Source organism: Malaclemys terrapin, chromosome 2 (assembly GCF_027887155.1).
Source record: "Malaclemys terrapin pileata isolate rMalTer1 chromosome 2, rMalTer1.hap1, whole genome shotgun sequence".
Classification (NCBI taxonomy): Eukaryota; Metazoa; Chordata; order Testudines; family Emydidae; genus Malaclemys; species Malaclemys terrapin.
Window position 1 is genome coordinate 75,914,608 of NC_071506.1, and position 20,704 is coordinate 75,935,311.

The window sequence follows — 20,704 nt, forward strand, 5'->3', positions numbered from 1 at the left end:
TTTATTTAGCTGGAATAAATGGGCCAAAGGTGTTAACCTAATCCAGTCACTGTCCAACATTAAATAGTGTTAAACAAGGTTTGGGGCTTGGTATACAGAGACTTCAGCCTGCTTAGTACGATGGCAAACATACCATTAAAAATCCTTTTAACCTTTATTTAAAGATAAAGAAAAAACAGTTAAAGCATTTTAAATGTAAAGTTTTAAATAAGGTTTTCATTTTAACAGCACGCTTTGTTCCCTTTCCCTTTAGCTAGAGAGAATTTTTAAAAGGAAACCTCCCCTTTTTTGACGGTCTCTGTTTTACAAAAGATTGTAATAACTGTCCCTTTAGGGGAAAAAAGAAGACATTAGTTGAGATGGGCTATAGTTGTGGTTGTTAGTGTGTTGATCCCAGGTCGTGCTTGGGTTTCTGCTGGAGTGGTAGAAGTGGCAGTGTTATCTGGGTCCCTCTCACTGGCCCAGTCTGGTGAGGACATTTCTCAGGATTATGATTAGGGCAAAGAAAGTCTCTGGTCCCAGGAGATGATGAGGGTGGCAGCCCTGGTGGTGAATTTTGTTCCAGTAGCCTCTGTCCGGTCTTCTGAATTTCCTCCCGAAGTTTCTTTCTTTCAGGACCCACAAAGGGAATGGTGGATGGAATAGCCCATACCCTCATTATTTTGTCCACCAAAAATGCCTGATGTCTGACACACCAATTCTGGTTAATTAATTTCTGGTTCCATGTTTTCTGTTTTTTACCAAGCATGAATTCAGTATCCTCTTTGAGTTATATCAACATGGCCTTTTAGTTTGGACTAATTTAGTCTCTTTGTCGTGTACTCTTGCATTGCTGTTAACTTTCATTATTGAAAGCAGTTTGACTAAACAACAAATGTTAGAAAGTTTTTTAACATTTTTATGAACTTTCATTATCTCTAGCCTCTGTTTGCCGGCTACAGGGGATGGATCACTTGATTACATGTTCATTCCCTCTGAAGCAGTTGGCGTTGGCCACTATTGGAAGAAAGGATACTGCGCTAGATGGACCATTGATCTGACCCACTATGGTCATTCTTATGCTTTTACAATTGAATTTACAACTAGAGTAAATTTATAGGCCCAATTATCACAACATTTCTCTAAAAACTTTGACACAGGAAAGGGCTAGTGTGTGACCATGATATGATTGTACACTAGTTACATATTAATTTAGAAAAATGTTTTAATTACCTCTTATGATTCAATATTATCAAAAATTTTATTGTTGATTATGTACCATATGTATCTTATGACTTTAAAAACAATCTTTGTATTTGTGGATAATCTAAGCACTATACCCAGACTTACAGACACTCTTTTCTCAACTTATGTATTAAATAATTTTTTTAACATTAGCGTTAATAAAAATTTTAAATCTGTAAAAACAGAAATTCCAAGCTAACTTTCAGAAATCTCTCAACTTGTCTTCAAGGCTAAAAATGTATTTTTTAACCCTCCTGCTAAAAAGTCAGTCTCAAGAGCTGTGCAATAACATAATTACCGATTAGTATATTAAATTATCTCAAATCCATATTACACGTAATGGTATCTTGACAGTCGGAGATTTCTGGGTAGTTAACTATTTTTAAAAATAGATTGGATATAAAAGGACTAATCAATACAAGTAGATAGGACATATTTGGCAAGTCAATAGTTAAAAATACAGAAACTGCTTCTGACTGAAAAATGAGATGAGTTGAAAAAGTTATATCTATTGTTAATTGATTGAACTAATGTTTTAATTTTACCTTACTTCACCAATATTACAAATTCATCTTAATTGAAATTACTACTTTATGACTTCAGGAATTTAGCTAAATGACAAGTAGGTATGGGACTGTACTGATAACATTAATTTAAAACTGAACTGCCTAAAAAAATGATAAACTTTGTAAATGTACAGGATGTATTTGATTTAAAACAAATTTAAATCATCTCTCTAAACTACTCAACGTAAATGAGACATTCTTATGCCCATCTTCATCTTTTCGCCTCACTAAATCATTCTTGAAGCAGGCAGTGAAGACTACTGTGCCTGGAATCAAGTGCACTTTGACACAGTTTCAGCTTAGCTAGGTCAGTTGCCTTTCTTTACCTATCTGAAGTTAACCTGGGGACCCTGATCCTGGAAGAGATACTGTCTGGTCATATTTTGCCCCAAACTTACGCTCTTAAAATACACATAGGGATTTTGCAGATATCAGCTGGTGACCTCTAGAACCACTGGTTGAGAACTGCTGTATTAGAACATAACTTGAAACAGAATATCTTTCTGCAGCTCAGTGTTTTCCACAATTCTGACGGTATTCACCTCCGGGAGCTATCCCAGAGTGCTCCATAGTGACCGCTCTGGACAGCACTCTCAATTCAGATGCACTGGCCAGGTAGACCGGAAAAGCCCCGTAAACTTTTGAATTTCATTTCCTGTTTGGCCAGCGTGGCGACCTCAGAGGTGACCGTGCAGATCTCATCAGCGCAGGTGACCATGGAATCCCAGAATCGCAAAAGAGCTTCAGCATGGACCGAACGGGAGGTACTGGATCTGATCGCTGTATGGGGTGATGAATCCGTGCTATCAGAACTCCGTTCCAAAAGACGAAATGCCAAAACACTAGAAAAAATCTCCAAGGGCATGAAGGACAGAGGCTATAACAGGGATCCGCAGCAGTGCCGTGTGAAACTTAAGGAGCTCAGGCAAGCCTACCAAAGAACCAGAGAGGCAAATGGCTGGTCCGGGTCAGAGCCCCAGACATGCCGCTTCTATGATGAGCTGCATGCCATTCTAGGGGGTGCCCCTACAACTACCCCAGCCCTATGCGTGGACTCCGTCATTGGATTCTCACGCAATAGGGATGCGGATTTTGGGGATGAGGAAGATGATAGCACATAGCAAGCAAGCGGAGAAACCGTTTTCCCCGAAAGCCAGGAACTGTTTATTACCCGGGATCTAGTACCCTCCCAACCCACCGAAGGTGGGCTCCCAGACCTAGAAGGTGGAGAAGGGACCTCTGGTGAGTGTACCTTTGTAAATATAATACATGGTTTAAAAGCAATTGTGTTTAGTGATTAATTTTCCCTGAAGGCTTGGGATACATTCGCGGCCAGTACAGCTACTGGAAAAGTCTGTTAACGTGTATGGAGATGGAGCGTAAATCCTCCAGGAACATCTCAATGAAGCTCTCCTGGATGTACTCCCAAAGCCTTTGCATAAGGTTTCTGGGGAGGGCAGCCTTATCCTGTCCTCCATGGTAGGACACTTTACCACGCCAGGCCAGTAACACGTAGTCTGGAATCATTGCATAACAAAGCATGGCAGCGCATGGTCCCGGTGTTTGCTGGCATTCAAGCAACATCCGTTCTTTCTCTCTCTGTGTTATCCTCAGGAGAGTGATATTATTCAGGGTAACCTGGTTGAAATAGGGGAATTTTATTAAGGGGACATTCAGAGGTGGCCATTCCTGCTCGGCTGTTTGCCTGTGGCTGAACAGAAATCATCCCCGCTGTTAGCCACGCGGTGGGGGGAGGGGTGAAGCGATCATCCCAGAGAATTGGGTGTGTGTGGGGTTTAGTTGGGTTTGTGCTGCACGTTAACCCGAAAACGCAGCCCCTCCTTTTAAAGGCCAACCCATTTTAAATGGGAGCTTGATATGTGAAATGAGGGCACTGCTGTTTGAAACCATTCCCACATGTTATGAAGGTTAAAGAAGCCAAAAGACTGTGGCTTACCATGACTGCCTGTAAGCCGAATTCTGTTGCCCGCTGGCCCTGTGTGTGTGATCTCTCACACCAAACCAGCAGACCCTCAATATAAGAGGCAAAATGTGACCTTGTAAAGAAAGCACACGTGCTATGTAATGTTAACAGCTTGGTTCACCGTGAAAGAGTCTACCCATTGTTCTCTAAAATGTCTTTTTAAAGACTACACTCCCTTTTTTCCCCCTCCCGCAGCTGCAAATGGTTTCAACACTCCCAGTATCATCTCCGTCCCAGAGGTTAGCGAAGATTTGAAGGCGAAAAAAACACACTCGCGATTAAATGTTCTCTGAGCTCATGCAGTCCTCCCTCACTGTGAAAGAGCCCAGCAGAATGTGTGGAGGCAGACAATGTCAGAGTGTAGGAAAGCACAAAATGAAGGTGAGGACAGGTGGCGGGAGCAAGAGAAGAGGTGGCGTCAGCGTAATGAGAGGAGGCAGGAAGCAATGCCTAGGCTACTGGAAGATCAAACTGATATGCTCCGGCGTATGGTTGAGGTGCAGGAAAGGGAGCAGGAGCACAGACCGCCGCTGCAGCCCCTGTGTAACCAACCACCCTCCTCCCCAAGTTCCACAGCCTCCTCACCCAGATGCCCAAGAATGCGGTGGGGGGGCCTCCGGGCACCCAACCACTCCAACCCAGAGGACTGCCCAAGCAACAAAAGCTGGCATTCAATAAATAAGTTTTGAAGTACAGTGTGGCCTTGTCCTTCCCTCCTCCCCTCCTATACCACCCCACCCGGTGCTTTCCTCCTCCCCCATCTCTCCCGGGCTACCTTTGCAGTTATCCCCCCCCCCATTTGTGTGACGAATTAATAAAGAATGCATGAATTTGAAACAATGCCTTTATTGCCTCTGCAAGTGGTGATCAAAGAGGGGTGGGGAGGGCAGTTGGCTTATGGGGAAGTAGAGTGAACCAAGGGGGCGGGTTTGCATCAAGGAGAAACACGCACAACTCCATTAAACTTAAAGAAGGAAATGACCTGCAGTCACTCCCATTTATGTCCAGGCGCCCCCAACTGACCTCACCAAGGTTGGCCAGGAGCAACCAGGAGACAGCAGCAGACGGTGCAATACGGCTGCTAACCGTCTTTGCTAACTTGCAAAGGCAAGGAACTGCTGCTGTGTAGCAATGCAGTACCGAGTCTGTCAGCAGCACCTAGGAGACGTATGGTGACAGTGAGCTGAGCAGGCTCCATGCTTGCCGTGGTATGTCGTCTGCACAGGTAACCCATGAAAAAAGGCGAGAAACGATTTTTTGCTGTTGCTTTCATGGAGGGAGGGAGGGGGGTCTGACGACATTGTTTTTGCCCCATCAGGCATTGGGAGCTCAACCCAGAATTCTAATGGGTGGTGGAGACTGCAGGAACTGTGGGATAGCTACCACACTGCAACGCTCCAAAAATCGACGCTAGCCTCGTTACTGTGGACGCACTCCACCGACTTAATGTGCTTAGTGGGGACACACACAATCGACTGTATCAAATTGATTTCTAAAAAATTGGCTTCTATTAAATCGACCTAATTTCGTTGTATAGACATACCCTTGGTGACTAAACTGCAGCAGCAGTTCCACCATGCCAGGTTCTCTGCCTCCCCTCCCTCCCTGGCATGGCAGAACAGCTAAGGAAGCACCAGTTCAAGTCCAAAAATCACTCTATTTGCAAGGCAGCCTTCACAGACTCAGCAGACAGTGAGGTGTGCCCTGCCTACACCCAGTCAACCAATCTTAGCTCTGTTAGGGCACAGGGATCCGAGCTTGACAGGATTACAAGGTCCACTACCTGCCCGAGTAGCCGCAACTCTGACATGGGAAAACTGAACCTGGAGCCACAGAACCGAGCAGGGAGAGGCTTGAAGGATGAGGACCCCACCCCATCCAGCTGCCCAGGGTACTCCTGAAACTGACGAGAATAGTCTTGTGGGCTTCACCCCCTCTCCCTACACCAATTCTTAAAATGACTCTCTGGGGAAAGAAGCAGGTCTAATAAACAGCCCTTTTCACTCCCAATTTGAGCCTTCTCTAGGGGCTGGGACCCTGCAGGGGAGGAATGAGACAGAGAGCTCTATATATACCTTCAAGTCAGCGGCACTGCTATGGGTACCCGCATGGCCCCACAATATGCCAACATTTTTATGGCTGACTTAGAACAACGCTTCCTTAGCTCTCGTCCCCTAACGCCCCTACTCTACTTGCGCTACATTGATGACATCTTCATCATCTGGACCCATGGAAAAGAAGCCCTTGAGGAATTTCACCATGATTTCAATAATTTCCATCCCACCATCAACCTTAGCCTAGATCAATCCACACAAGCGGTCCATTTCCTGGACACTACTGTGCTAATAAGCGATGGTCACATAAATACCACCCTATACCGGAAACCTACTGACCGCTACACTTACCTACATGCCTCCAGCTTCCATCCAGGACACACCACACGATCCATTGTCTACAGCCAAGCTCTAAGATATAACCGCATTTGCTCCAATCCCTCGGATAGAGACAAGCACCTACAAGATCTCTATCAAGCATTCTTAAAACTACAATACCCACCTGCTGAAGTGAAAAAACAGATTGACAGAGCCAGACGAGTACCCAGAAGTCACCTCCTACAAGACAGGCCCAACAAAGAAAATAACAGAACACCACTAGCTGTCACCTTCAGCCCCCAACTAAAACCTCTCCAGCGCATCATCAGAGATCTACAACCTATCCTGAAAGATGATCCTTTACTCTCACAGATCTTGGGAGACAGACCTGTCCTCGCTTACAGACAACCCCCCAACCTAAAGCAAATACTCACCAGCAACCACACATCACTGAACAAAACCACTAACCCAGGAACCTATCCTTGTAACAAACCCCGATGCCAACTCTGTCCACATATCTATTCAAGTGACATCATCATAGGACCTAATCACATCAGCCATACCATCAGGGGCTCATTCACCTGCACATCTACCAATGTGATATATGCCATCATGTGCCAGCAATGCCCCTCTGCCATGTACATTGGCCAAACCGGACAGTCTCTACGCAAAAGAATTAATGGACACAAATCTGACATCAGGAATCAAAATACTCAAAAAACAGTGGGAGAACACTTTAACCTGTCTGGTCATTCAGTGACAGACCTGCGGGTGGCTATATTACAACAGAAAAACTTCAAAAACACTCCAACGAGAGACTGCTGAGCTAGAATTGATATGCAAATTAGACACAATCAACTCCGGTTTGAATAAGGACTGGGAATGGCTGAGCCATTACAAACATTGAATCTATCTCCCCTTGTAAGTATTCTCACACTTCTTATCAAACTGTCTATACTGGGCTAGCTTGATTATCACTTCAAAAGTTTTTTTTTCTCTAACTTAATTGGCCTCTCAGAGTTGGTAAGACAACTCCCACCTGTTTATGCTCTCTGTATGTGTGTATATATATATCTCCTCAATATATGTTCCATTCTATATGCATCCGAAGAAGTGGGCTGTAGTCCACGAAAGCTTATGCTCTAATAAATTTGTTAGTCTCTAAGGTGCCACAAGTACTCCTGTTCTTCTTTTTGCGGATACAGACTAACATGGCTGCTACTCTGAGAGCTCTATAGAGGTCTTCAGATGTTCTGGAAGGCACACTATAAAAGACCTCATCAGAGCCACAACAGAGATCATTGACCTGCAAGGCAGGCTACAAGGGCAGAGAAACCAAAAAAGGGAAGACAAACAGGAGGCACATGCCTTCTGACTCTTCCTCTTTATTCTCCCCCTCCTCCTCCACAGTAGAACAACTATGGGGCTCTGAATATGAGCAGGGGAGACACAGAAAATATTCTTACCCTCTAAAAAGTTTGTGTCCACCATACAGTTACAGCCTGAACAAGTTCCTGAGAGCAAGCCTGAAAGCAAATTCCTGCCCTCAGAATCCTCTTCTGAGGCAGCTATTCCTCTGCACTCCTCCTTTGAGGATGTGGTCATAGAGGAGTGGGAACAAGCCTGACGAAAGCAAACATATCAGTAAAAATGACCTCCAGTTCTACAGATTGCAGGAGCCAAAAAACTCCATTGCTGAGGTCCCAAAGGTAAATGCTGTTATTGAAACCCTAGTAAGGGGATGGTTATCCCCTCAAGGAAAATTCTACCCTAAGGATCACACAGAAAGGAAAGTGGAGGACACACTCAAAAAAGACTTTGAGACCTCTTTGGCTACCTGAAAGACCATCTCTGACAGCAACATGCTTTGCTAAAGCATCTCTCTTCTGGCTGGAGGATCTGATGGATCTAAGGAACAAAGATCACCCTGATTCGAGCCCTACTCTTTTTTTTTTTTTTTAAATCTCCTTAGCAACAGCATTTGTAGCACTTCATAGTTCAGTGAATGTATCAAGCTTGTCAGCCAGAACCATGGCAAGATAGCTCAGCAGATGGGTGTCAGGTGTGGTTCTGCCTTGAAAAATGAAATTCCCATTCTAAACAGGTTCTATGCTTAGGAAAGTTTATAGTCTCCATCCTGTTTGAGGAAAAGCTGGAGCAACTAGTGGTGGAAAACATGGTGAAATCTGGGCAGACCCTCCGAGCCTCAGTAACTTACATTCAGATAGGGACATCTTTCATCCATCTTCCTTGCAGAAGTACCAATGAACGGACAGCAGCTTTTCCAATAGTAAATCCTGGAATCAAGGTTCTAGGAGAAGGCCCAGAGACTGCTCCACAGCCTCCAAGGCCACCTTATGACAATGACTGGATGTGCACACACCCATGGCTGAAGCTAGAAGGCAGAATTTCTCCCTTCACAGAGCAGTGGTATGCATCCACAGCAGACAAGTGGATGAGGGATATAGTGAGCTGAAGTAGTCCCTTAGGATGAGATGGAGCCCTCAACTCTTCTTCATCCAGTCCCCATAAAACACAAGCTGATCCAGAATGAGATTTCTTATCTGGAAGTAAGAGTATTAGAAATTGTGCTCTCAGAAGAGAGATTCTTAGGGTTTTACTCCATCTTCTGTATACCCAGAAGAGTATCAGGGTGGGGGCCATCTTCTGCCGCAAGAGGCTCAACATATGGACGAGAAAGACAAAGTTCTGAATGGAGACCTTGGCCTCAGCACTCTCCTCCTTATTTCAAGGAGACGCCTTGATGTCAGGGTATGCCTATCTCCATATCCTCGTAAGGTCATGTAACCACAGACTTCTGAGATTCATTTATGGAAAAACTATTACCAGAATCAAATGCTCCCCTTCAGACTGTGTCCCCAGCGTCTTTACAGAGGTGCTGGTAGTGATCAGGCGTATGGCACAAGATATCCACCTATGTCCCTTCCTCGACCACATCCCTTCCCAAGCCAAAGTGCACAAAGCCACAGCTCTGAGTCTGGACTTTCTGAAAGTTAATGACTTCATCATCAACTTCAAAAATTGCTCCCTGATTCCTTCAACCAGCATCTCTCACCGGGGAGTAGATACAGAAACCCTGATAGCAAAAATCTGTCACCTGAAAGATTCCAGAAGATTCAGGATTTTAACAGTTTTTTGCGAACTGTAGATGTCCTACTATAGCATGGCGTCTTCAGCTTCTGGGCTTTCTGGTATCGTGAATAGGAATTTGGGCAAGATAGCACATCTGGTGCCTTTAAACCTTCCTCCTGAGAACATGCAACCATTTGCTGGAACACATGAAAGACCAAGTGCAAGTCTAAATCCAGATACTAAGCTCCCTAGAGTGGTGGACTTTCCATGTTAATATCTGCAAAGGCCTGCCTATATGTCTCCAAGAGCCTCTTGTCCTTACTACCAATGCTATACTGGAGGGCTAGAGTGTTCATCTGGGTTTTCAAACCACCCAGGGAACCTCAAGCCTGGAGAAAAAAGATACAGCATGAACTTTCTAGAATTCAGAGCAGGCAAGCTAGATATGTGAGTTTTAGATCTTCCTGGAAAGCAATCACGTATGGTTTAGTCAGACAACACAACTACAGTCACATGCATAAACAACAAAGAAGGGGCAAGAAGCCCAAAGCTATACACAGAAGCAATGGAAATAATGAAATGGGCAGAGCAATCTCTTCTGTCCCTCAGAGCAATCCACATAAAAGGAGAACTGACCCAGAAGGCAGATTGTCTCAGCAGGCATAAATTCAACAATCTGGAGTGATGCCTGTATGAGGAGCTCTTTGGACTGACCTCGAGGATGTTCAGTCTTCCTTCAGCCTTTGTTTGTGAGCTGCAGAAACACAAAGAGGCTGAGGTACTACACCATGGAGACAGGTCCCGAATCTCTGAGAATGGAAGCCCTTTTGCACAAATAGCCAGAGGGCCTACTTTATGCATGACCACCTTTTCCCCTCCCGGGGAAAGTGATTCAGAAAATAAACAGGGAGCAGGTGAAAGTCATGTTGATAACTCCCTATTGACCAAGGAGACATGGTTTTCCAACCTGATAGGACCTGATACTGGAATCTCCACTATAATTATCTTCTCTGAAGGGAGACTGTTTATCTCCCAAGGCCCATTTCTCAATTCAGATCCAGTCCGGCTTTAGCTGATAGCCTGGCTAATGAAAGGGAAGCCTTAACAATCCTAGATGTATCTTCCAAAGTTATCAAGACCTTGCTAGCATCCAGGAGAGCCTTAACTCTAAACGCATACCTTTCCATCTTGTCCAGGTTCAGTGAGTGGTGCCAAGACAAACAGTATGGATCCCAGAAATCTAGGGATTCCAGCCATTTTGGTCTTATTCAGAAAGGTGAAGATAAGGGCCTTCAGTCCAGCACCACAGTATGTCAAATTTAGGTTTCTGTTCTTAGCTGCGTCCTTTTCATGGAGTCTGTGGGATCCTTGGCAGAGAACCCCTAGATCTCCAGATTCCTCAGGGTTGTCAGGCTAGCCGGCCAACGTTCAGACCAATTTTCCCAAAATGGGATCTACCACTGGTTTTGAAGGTTTAACAGATCATTCCTTCGAGTACCTTACTTCAGAGGCTGCCTTCTTCCTGTCGATAAAAACCGGTTTTTCTGGTCATTATCACCCCAACTAGACAGGTATCAGAGCTGGCAGTGTTATCAATGTAAGAATCTTACTGTGTGTTTCATAATGACAGGGTGGTGCTGAGAACTCTTAAGGCCTTTTCTTCCTGGGAAAAGTCATCCTTCATTCTGTCTGAAGCGGCAACATCTGACAGAGAAATGACACAACTTAGATGTTGTGAAACAGCACAGCTTCATCAGTTTGTTTTACATTTTGTTTCTGGGTCTTAGTCTGCTACTGTTCCTTAATTTGTCTCACTTCCTTCCAATCTTTCTCCCTCCTTTGAGTGGGCTGCTTACTACTTTTCATCAGTTATGGTGATCCAGACTAGAGGTTTATGAATGTATGGAGGGATTAGGCAAATTCAGTTTACTGTAAATGTCGTCTTGTAACAGGGAAGAGTCTATATATTTTCCCCCACTATAGCATATACTTTTATGTTTGTAATTATTTAGGTTTAAAACTTCAGAAGTTTAGAGAATGGAGATGTGTATTTCTCCATTTCTATGTAAGGGGAGCTGTGAAGGTACCTGGAATTTCAGTATCAGATTAGTGCCTCTGTGTGTGGTAGTGTGGGCACAGTTAACTAACTACTGTGACTTCTAGAGAAGGTGATTCTTTATTATGAGAAGACACACTTATGGTAAGTTTACTTTGCCTACTAAATGTCTTGTTGCAAAATTTGAGTAAAATGTATGATTAGAAGTTTTAGCTGTATTTTAACTATTGTAGATTGTTATATATAATTTTGTTTTTAGAATTCTTTTACAGGCTTTTGCAGAGGAATAGCTTTTTTTAATTTCTTTGGAAAAAACTAAACTCCATTCCTATATACACTAAATATTCTGGAAGAAATGAGTCAGAACTAGGACTCTTTTTATCAGTGGGTACCGTAATCAAAATAACCATTTATTGGATTACTTCTATACAGTGTCCCTGGTGGAGCAAATTAAAAACACGTTAGACTTATACATTTTAATTAAAATGAATAAATATTTTTCATATTTCTTACTACATTAGGAGGCCTTATCAGCATCAACATGAGTGAAATTAGTTTTGATGAAATTCAGGAAGTATTTTCAAAGGATTTAGACATTGAGCCAGGTGGTCATTGGAAACCAAAAGATTGTAAACCAAGATGGAAGGTGAGACAAAGTTCCTTACTGACCTCCTTTCCACTAATTGTTTTCCTGCTTATTGAGAATATTTGAAAACTACAAGCATCCATTCTTAGAAATTTAAATCTTTGTGCTGGTCATTTGATCCAAGAAGGGTAGTTTAAATACTGTCATGAACCTTCACAAAATTTCAGTACTTGAAAACATATCTGCAGAGAAGTTACGGACATTTTTGGTATTTGTGTAGGAATTTAATATATAACGGGGAGACCAAACTTATTGGCCTTCTGAGCTGCGTACGACAATCTTCAGAAGTTCGGGAGCCAGGGCACACCTGCCAGGGTCCGGGGCTTAGTGCTTCAGCCCTGCTCCTGCTGAAGCCCTGAGCCCCAGCAAGTGTGCTCCGCAGGGCTGAAGCTCCAAGACCCCTCTTCCCACTGGGCAGAGCCCCTACCACACCATCCTGCTGCAAGGCAGAGGTCTCGAGCTCCCCCTAGTCTGGTAGTGGAGAATGGGGAGATGCATGGGGGGTCCGTGAGCTGCACTTTAATGGTAAAAGAGCCGCATGTGGCTCGTGAGCCAGTTTGGCCACCCCGATATATAAACATGAATTCATTATTTCAGTGTTCCCATCGTGAATATACACAGATTAGAACACTTCTCATGAGAACAATGAATGTAGTCAAAAAGGTATTGCCTTAATCAGTGGTGACTCTTCCAAGTATGTTCAGTCCTTTGGTTCAATAAATTGCTTACAATAAACTGTGATTGGACATCAGCATTACCCCTTAAAGTCACTTGTAGACTCATTCACTAGAAAAATGCATCATCGTTTTGTATGTAAAAAGTACTGCCTTGTTTAGCTGCTTTCTAGAGGAGCACAAAAAGTTGTAAGAATTCACCAATTCAACATTAAGGCTAAAACACTGAAAAATCCATAACAGATTTAATTTAACACATTATGATTTTAAAATACTCCATATCATCTTAACATTACTTTCTAATCTGATTTATTTTGCAGGTGGCAATCCTCATTCCTTTTCGCAATCGCCATGAACATCTTCCGATTTTTTTCCGGCACCTCATACCTATGTTACAGAAGCAACGGTTGGAATTTGCCTTTTATGTTGTTGAACAGGTGAGTCTTTAATTAGAATAGTATATCAAAATTAGCTTCTTGGAACTTCCTCACAGATTGGGGTCTGATGTTGCTATTGAATATTCTGTGAATCAGGAAATCTCAACTTCTGAAACTAAACATTTAAGTAGTTACCTTCTAAACCATTAAGTAAAATACAAACAAAAAACCCTCAACTCTTTTTTCTCAGATTTATTGGTGATCAGTGACATCTTATTTCTCTTAAAATATAGAGCAGTATTTTTATAGCTGTTAACATTAACCTCTTTGAATCTATTGTATACAAAGTTAAGGCGTGTAGTGCAAAACCATTATCTTTGCAGTTATAAAAATTAAAAATTGATATTTGTAAAGGAATTTGAGGGCAGGGACTAATAAAGGGCTACACAGATTTACACCTCTAGATTGCATATTCTTATCTAACTCAAATCTATAGTTACCAAAAGTAGTTATCATTTGAAAGTTGTCCATTTGGCTGTCATTAAATGAATTGGTGGACTCTGTCTAATTCTTACTGAATATGTGATCACATTGCAAATGTTACCAGCTAGTACCCTGAAAGGTAGTCTCATCATAAATGCATAGACCTCAATTGGCTTGGAGAATGACTGACCCCCGAAGATTCTATCCCTTCAAAACAGGGTTATGGCACATTGGTGGGGCAGTTTGTGAGGAATTTGCTCTGCTGTTGGCAGTATTATATTAATAGCTGATCTATACATTAATTACATGATTTAGGTTTCCAGGACAGTGAATTCTGCATCTTTCACATACATACATACATACATACATACATACATACATACATTCAGTCTTTAATGGAAAAAGAATAAGGGAGAGTGAGGAAATGGGTGTTCTTAAAAAGATCTAATTACGTGATAATTTTCTGATACTAAAAAGGCTTGTAAACTAATTTTTTCAGTCTTCAGGGAGCTGCTCCTCAAATTCCATTTTTTATTTAGAAGGATTAAATAATGTTGAAAATTTACAAAGGTTTTTAATAAAATTATCTAACAAGATTTTATCCGGCTGTGGACATATGTCCTATCGCAAGGTTAACTTACTGTAAACATGTAGCAAAGTATTTCATACTAGTTGAAATTCATAAATACTGTGTGCTTTGTTTTAACAAGATACATTTTTGAGTGGTTAAACATTGTTCGCAATTTTGGTATTGCATTAGTGATTTGGTATTGCGTTTATACTTCGGCATAAAACTTAACTGCAACTTGTACTTGAAGATAAGTATCAGTGCTCCTTATAGTATTGGTGCTTATGATTGATTTGGTGCAATGTTTCTTAATGTAAACTAAATAGAAGTTTTAAGTTCTTGCTCTTCAAGGGCAGGAATTCTAGAGGGAGGATTTTTCTTTAATTGCACAAAATGGAGTTGGTGAAATACTGCTATTCTTGCTGCTGCTGTGATTAAATGAAAGCATAACAAGCCTCTGTATCAACACACCCTTTTCTTTCTAATACGAGGGGGGCTGGTAAATTTCCTGTATATCAAAGTAGTGTCTACTTGCTCTTGCCTTATTCGGTTTCTCCTTTGTTTCCGCATAAAGAGTGGTACACAACCTTTTAACCGTGCAATGCTCTTTAATGTTGGCTTCAAAGAGGCTATGAAGGATGTTGCCTGGGACTGTGTAATTTTTCATGATGTGGATCATTTACCTGAAAATGACCGAAATTATTATGGATGTGGAGAGATGCCACGTCATTTTGCAGCAAAGCTGGACAAATACATGTACATGTAAGTACTACAGTTCACCTTTCCTGTCTTTAAAGATGCAGAAATGTCTTTTGAATGTGCACATAAAAAAACCTTAGCCGTAGTTAACATTCAGCCTACAAAAATGTAAGATTTTAACCAACAGATATGCCATTTTCTTACTCTAAATATTGTACAAGCTATTAACTGACAGTATTATAAAAGGAAAGAACAGAAGAGAAAGTTTAGTTTTTGTATTTGAGAAGCTACTAGTATAGACACCACCTCCTTTAGCACCCTCTTTGTTACTAAATGATTATATAAAATACATGTAGCAATAAAGGCAAGCTGCTCTTGATAATATATTTCTGCTTTGTAGAAAAGCTCGTCTACCTTTGTAGAAATATTCTGAGTGTTGGTTTTACGTTCACTACCCTGATGTAATTACAGCTCTCAAAAGGTCTCTGTTGCTTTCATAAACTTTTAATATTGGCTTCTAAAATAGCTCTATGTTTTCATCTATCTAACTGTTGTAATAGGTCGTCAGTGTGTGCCTTCTTGAGATGTCTCTTACCATCATTGTAATATCACTATCTTGGAGCAGGACAGGGGTTGGCAACCTCCGGCACGCGTGCCAAAGATGGCATGCGAGACGATTTTTGATGGCACGCTGCTGCCTGTCGGGGTCCTGGCCCCACTCAGCCCCCCCAACCCCTCCACCCACTGATTTCTCCTGCGGGAGCAGGAGGCAGAAGCTTGATCATATCGGCAGCCAAGCTCCCCCTCCCACACTTCTTCCCCCAGCGTGGTGCTTTCCTGATCCTCCCCCCTCCCTCTCTCTGCCGCTGATCGGCCTTGCGAGGGGGAGGCGAGCCAAGCCGCAGTGTGCTCGCTGCCCTGGGGAGGAGGCAGAGAAGAGGTGGGGATGGGGCCCTGGGGAAAGGGGTGGGAACAGGGCATATCCCCTCCAGCCCCCTGCCATGAGCACCCCCATGAGCCGAGCACCCCAGCCCTCTGTCCTGACCCCCACACACACACCCAGCCCTCTGCCCTGACCCCTGCACTCCCACACATACCCAGCCCCCCCCCCACCCCATGCCCTGACTCGTGCGCCCCCCACATCCCCATCCCCACCCTGAGCACCAAACGGGTGCTCCTGCGCGCGCGCACACATTCCTACCTGCACCCCCAGTCTGGGGTCCCGGCTGCCGGCCCCTCGCCAGCCAGGGTCCCACAGGCCCCGCTCAGCCAGCTGCTGAACTAGGTGAACGGAACCCCAGGCTGGCCGCGGACTGAGTGGGCCGGTGGCGTAAGATCAGCATTTTAATTTAATGTTAAATTAAGCTTCTTAAACATTTTGAAAACCTTGTTTACTTGACATACAACAATAATTTAGTTATATAATATAGACTTACAAAGAGAGACCTTCTAAAAAAACATTAAAATGTATTACTGGCACGCGACACCTTAAGTTCAAGAGAATAAGTGAAGACTTGGCACACCACGTCTGAAAGGTTGCCGACCCCTGGAGTAGGAGAAGTAGGAGTACTGGCAATATTGTAGGAAATGTTTCCCACTTCAACTTTGCAATAATGTACTATTTAATAAATAGGGTCTCCTATTTTAACTTTGTGGATCACTTCTTCAGTGAAAGATTTCTCCCCACCTGATAGACTGCTTCCCGTCATGTATTCAGGCAGTATTAAGCTTAATATAATGTGGATGCTGCAGCTGGATTATGTCCCTTCCCCTGCAGTTTTATATTGGTAATGTTTTTCCTTTACATTATTAATTCTAAATGTCAACTTGTCTGCATCTCTCACTGTTCCAGTTGCTCCAGATAACTTTTGTAATTTGTTTCTCCAATTTGTGTGTGTTGCTTGCTGTGTTTGGAGTTCAGTTTGTAAAAAAGTCATTGAAAACCCTGGACCTGTGCTACGGAAAATGTCATTGTGTTAAGGCTTTTCAGAACATCGTGTACATGATAGGTAGAACAATCCAAAATTAATAGAGATTAAGAGTCAGGAGATTGAGTCCATTTTACTTTTTTGTCTGCTTGCTCATTGGTAAGTGGGGATAATAGTTGTCCACTTACTGTCCATTCTTTGCTTCCACATTATCTATAATACAAGTAGGGCTATATTATTTTCTTCATCAAGCAGCTTCCTCTCCCACAGCGTCCCAGAGGCAGCTATGGGTAGAAGGAAGCCTTGTTAGCACAATACCAGTGGAATCCTGGTGCAGAAGTGCTGGGCCTCCTTGCAGATGGTCTTCACCTCCTTAGGAATCCATATTTGGAGGAGCCACTTGGGGAGCAAACCCAGCTATTTTGGTTGGGATTAAATCAGACATTTCTGAAAGAGGATCCTTGGAAATGTCCTCCCTCTGTGATAGCTTATAGGAGGTGGGATGATCTATCTAGTCCAGTAACTATAGGAGGCAGCGGCTAAAGGGAACATCCGTGCCAATGGTCTTTCACTGTGTATACATTGTTTGGAATCAGGAAATTACAATTCCTAAAATTTAAAGAGTGACCGACAGTAGTAAATTTAGCTACGTAGCTGTAGTGGCTGTACAGGTTGGGCAGCTGTTTATTACTTAATACTTGTGTAATGGTAGTCAACATGCATTAATTGTCCTGAGAAATATTCTCTTGGTGCAAAAAGGATTAAAATAATCTTGAACGTGTGTAGCTATGCTCTCTAAAAACTGAAACAAGGGAGGAATTTCCATTACTTTTAAAAATACTTCAGAATAAGGTGTTAAACTGCTTTATTTTTTATCAGTTTTCCCTGTTTTGTAGAATACATTAATGGACTGGAAATATTACTGACATATCAGAGCTTTTACTGCTGACTCAGGTGAAGAGAACTTTTTCAACTCAATAGTGTCAAAATACCACATTTTGAAAGCTTTTTTTACAGTCCCTTCAGCTGTAAATTGGTCTTTTTTCTAAAACCGGCTACCTGAAGCCTGGGTTAAGCTGCTGTTTCATGGGATACTTGCCTGCTGTTTTCTGTTCCGCAAATGAAAGCCCTTATTACAAATATTTAGTTTCCACATTCTTTGCTAATACCAACTTTCATTATAAAAGATCTCTAAAGCATTTTTCCTAATAGGTATATTGAACATCTACACATATACTAGATTTTTTTTCCTGCAAGATATGGAAGCAGTTGTTCAAACAGGATTTTTACTTCTCTGAATTTAATCAATAGAATAAAACTTACTTGCTATCATTTTCAGTCTTCCATACAATGAGTTCTTTGGTGGTGTAAGTGGCCTGACAGTGGAACAATTCAAAAAGATCAATGGATTTCCAAATGCTTTCTGGGGATGGGGAGGAGAAGATGACGATCTTTGGAATAGGTGAGTGTTTATAGTACATTGTGTAAGACAGGAGTTCCTGAACAGTGACGTTCAAATTTTTTCGCTATTAAAATATCTAAGTTAAGAAAAGTTTGCAGAAGCTTATTTGAGTTAGCAGGTGTTTATTGACTCTTTATAGTGTGTTTTTTGTTATATTAAATTAAAATGTGTGTATTCATTATTGCACTGACAGTGTACTTGGTTTGCTTTATAAAGAAAGACAGTCTCTGCCCTGAAAAGCTTAAACTCCAAGGGACAGACTTTCAGAAGTGCCTAAAGTGCCCAACTCCCATTGACTTTCAAAGGAATGTGGGTACCTACTTGTTCTTTCTACCTTTGAATATCTCTCCCTAGGTGGATGTACAATGTGTGCTGGGGAGAGCCAGATGATGACATTAGTTATTTTTTTAAAAGAACTGTAATTAAATGGAGCACTGCTAATTAGATTTCTTTGAAGTTTTCAGATTTCAAAATCATGTTTCTGATATAGCTCCCCTTAAATAATATGTTCTGAAATTTAAAAAAAATATACGAGGGGTTTTCTGCTTGGTTTGCTGATGTTTTAAAAGGCTTTTTTGGGTGTGCCTAGTAGTGTAACCTTTGGGTGGGCTAAAATGTATTGCCCCTTTCCTAGTGCTTCAACACAACTCCTATAGAAAAGCACATGGAGACCCAGAATTTATTCCTTGAGGATTTTCAGCAAGGTTTGCACAGGGTCAGCCTCTCCCACACAATGAAGTCCAAAAAGGAGGAGAAATTAGCTTAATTCTTTAGTATCAACTTTATAAAAATTTATAATGATAAAGAAACAATATCTTAATTTCTACTAAATGACCAGTTTACTTCATAATCCACATGCACTATCTTCATAGTTATACATAAATATATATACAAAAATTAAATCTAAAAGGTTAGCCCCACAGAAAGACAGCAAGATGTACCTGAGAGGTCCAAAAGCTTAACTTGAATTCACTTGAGTCTCAGTTACAGTCCTACGGTATTTATCAACTCCGTATTGTCTCATGAGTCAAAAGCACTGCAATAATAGGAAAATATACATGATTCTTTCCCTGTCAGCACATTTAAATGAGGAAAGAGTTTGTGAACCATGCCAATTAAGACAATTTGACTAAAATAACATTCAAGGTATACAATTTAAAAATGAAGTTTTCCTTCCAAATTTCTCCTATAACGAACACTGCTGGTTCCCTGTTGGAAAGTTAACACTATCACCTAACCTGCTGCAAAATGCTTCAGAGTTGGGGGAAAACAGCTTGCTTTCTGTTACTATGGCTGAGCATCTTACAGCTACCTTGACTGCTTGCCCTGACTCGGTGGAGTTTTAGTCCAGCTACAGGAAGCCTATTAGGCATGCCCGAAACTACCATACCAAGTTCCTGGAAGTTCTGGACACGAATACTGATTGTACATCTGCCTAGCAACAATGACCCAGACACCATTCCTTCCTTCCACCCCCACTCCCCCGGGTCTCTTAAAGAGATGTCTCCCTGTTAGGCATAACACCAAGCATATTTGGGCTCTCTCCTTTTTCTCTGTGCATGTGCTTTTTTACCCCCCCAGTTTTGCTGCTGCTGTTGCTACTAAAAACCTTCTTACAGTGTGTGGGGGAAAAGCTTGCACATAAGTTGCTTCCATGTCCAAGAGCAGTGTATGAGTGACATCATGCTATCCTATGACACAGAGTTGTAGTTGACTGTCAACAGAACAGTGAAATTGACTATATAAAAACACCATTAAATGCTCACCGTAAACAAACTTTTTAAAAGTTATTTTTATTAATTTGTTAATGTTTATGATTAAATTATATGTAAATTAACAGCTATGTAGGTCTAAAAGGAACAGTCTTATGTAACAAAAGCATATCCCATGTTTCTACTCTTGTAACCCTCATCATTTCTATATGCTCCCAGTCTGTCATCTCTTACTTGGCTGTGTGAAGTAGATTGGAAAGTGCTTGGGACAGGGGCCTGGTTGCTATTTGTCACTGTATATACAGCACTGTTTGTTTAAATTAAAAACAGTAAACAAAGGTCATAGACGAGTTAGCTTAAGATCCGAACACTAATCTGATTTTTTTCACTTCTGCTGTAAGTCACTAATTTTTTTTTATAAATTCATTTTTGTTCATACACTTATCTTTAACTATTGTACTGTAGGGTTCATTATGCTGGATACAATGTAACAAGACCAGAGGGAGACCTAGGGAAGTACAAGTCCATTCCTCATCATCACAGAGGTGAAGTCCAATTTTTAGGACGGTAAGAAAAAGGGCAGTGTGTTCAAACATTAAAACCTAAGGAATACCAAAGATTTTATCTGGAGCATATTCTCACACAAACACACACACAATGATGTAGAACTATTAATAAACTTCTGAGCCTTTTGTAAGGTGCTATACTGGCTTTTATTTTGATACATTCCAGTTTTCAAGGGACATATAAACTTCAAATCTAGTTTATTTAAAATTGCTAAACTCAGGTGAGAGATCTACTGTGGGAGGTCCTGCTGATTTCTGTGGTTTTACAACAACATTTTCCTGTTTGGTTTTGTT

The 20,704-nt window shown here is 41.8% G+C and overlaps 1 protein-coding gene across 2 annotated transcripts in view; it reads left to right on the forward strand.

The window, feature by feature from the left end:
- B4GALT6 (beta-1,4-galactosyltransferase 6) overlaps nucleotides 1–20,704 on the forward strand; it is a 49,920-nt gene that overhangs the window by 23,931 nt on the left and 5,285 nt on the right. The window contains exons 4-8 of one of the 2 annotated variants that reach the window (XM_054019268.1): nucleotides 11,817–11,941; nucleotides 12,936–13,052; nucleotides 14,618–14,805; nucleotides 18,010–18,132; nucleotides 20,310–20,411. In XM_054019268.1, the coding sequence (XP_053875243.1) occupies nucleotides 11,817–11,941; nucleotides 12,936–13,052; nucleotides 14,618–14,805; nucleotides 18,010–18,132; nucleotides 20,310–20,411 (655 nt within the window). The remainder of the gene's footprint in view (nucleotides 1–11,816; nucleotides 11,942–12,935; nucleotides 13,053–14,617; nucleotides 14,806–18,009; nucleotides 18,133–20,309; nucleotides 20,412–20,704) is intronic. The other variant, XM_054019269.1, reaches the window with a different exon arrangement.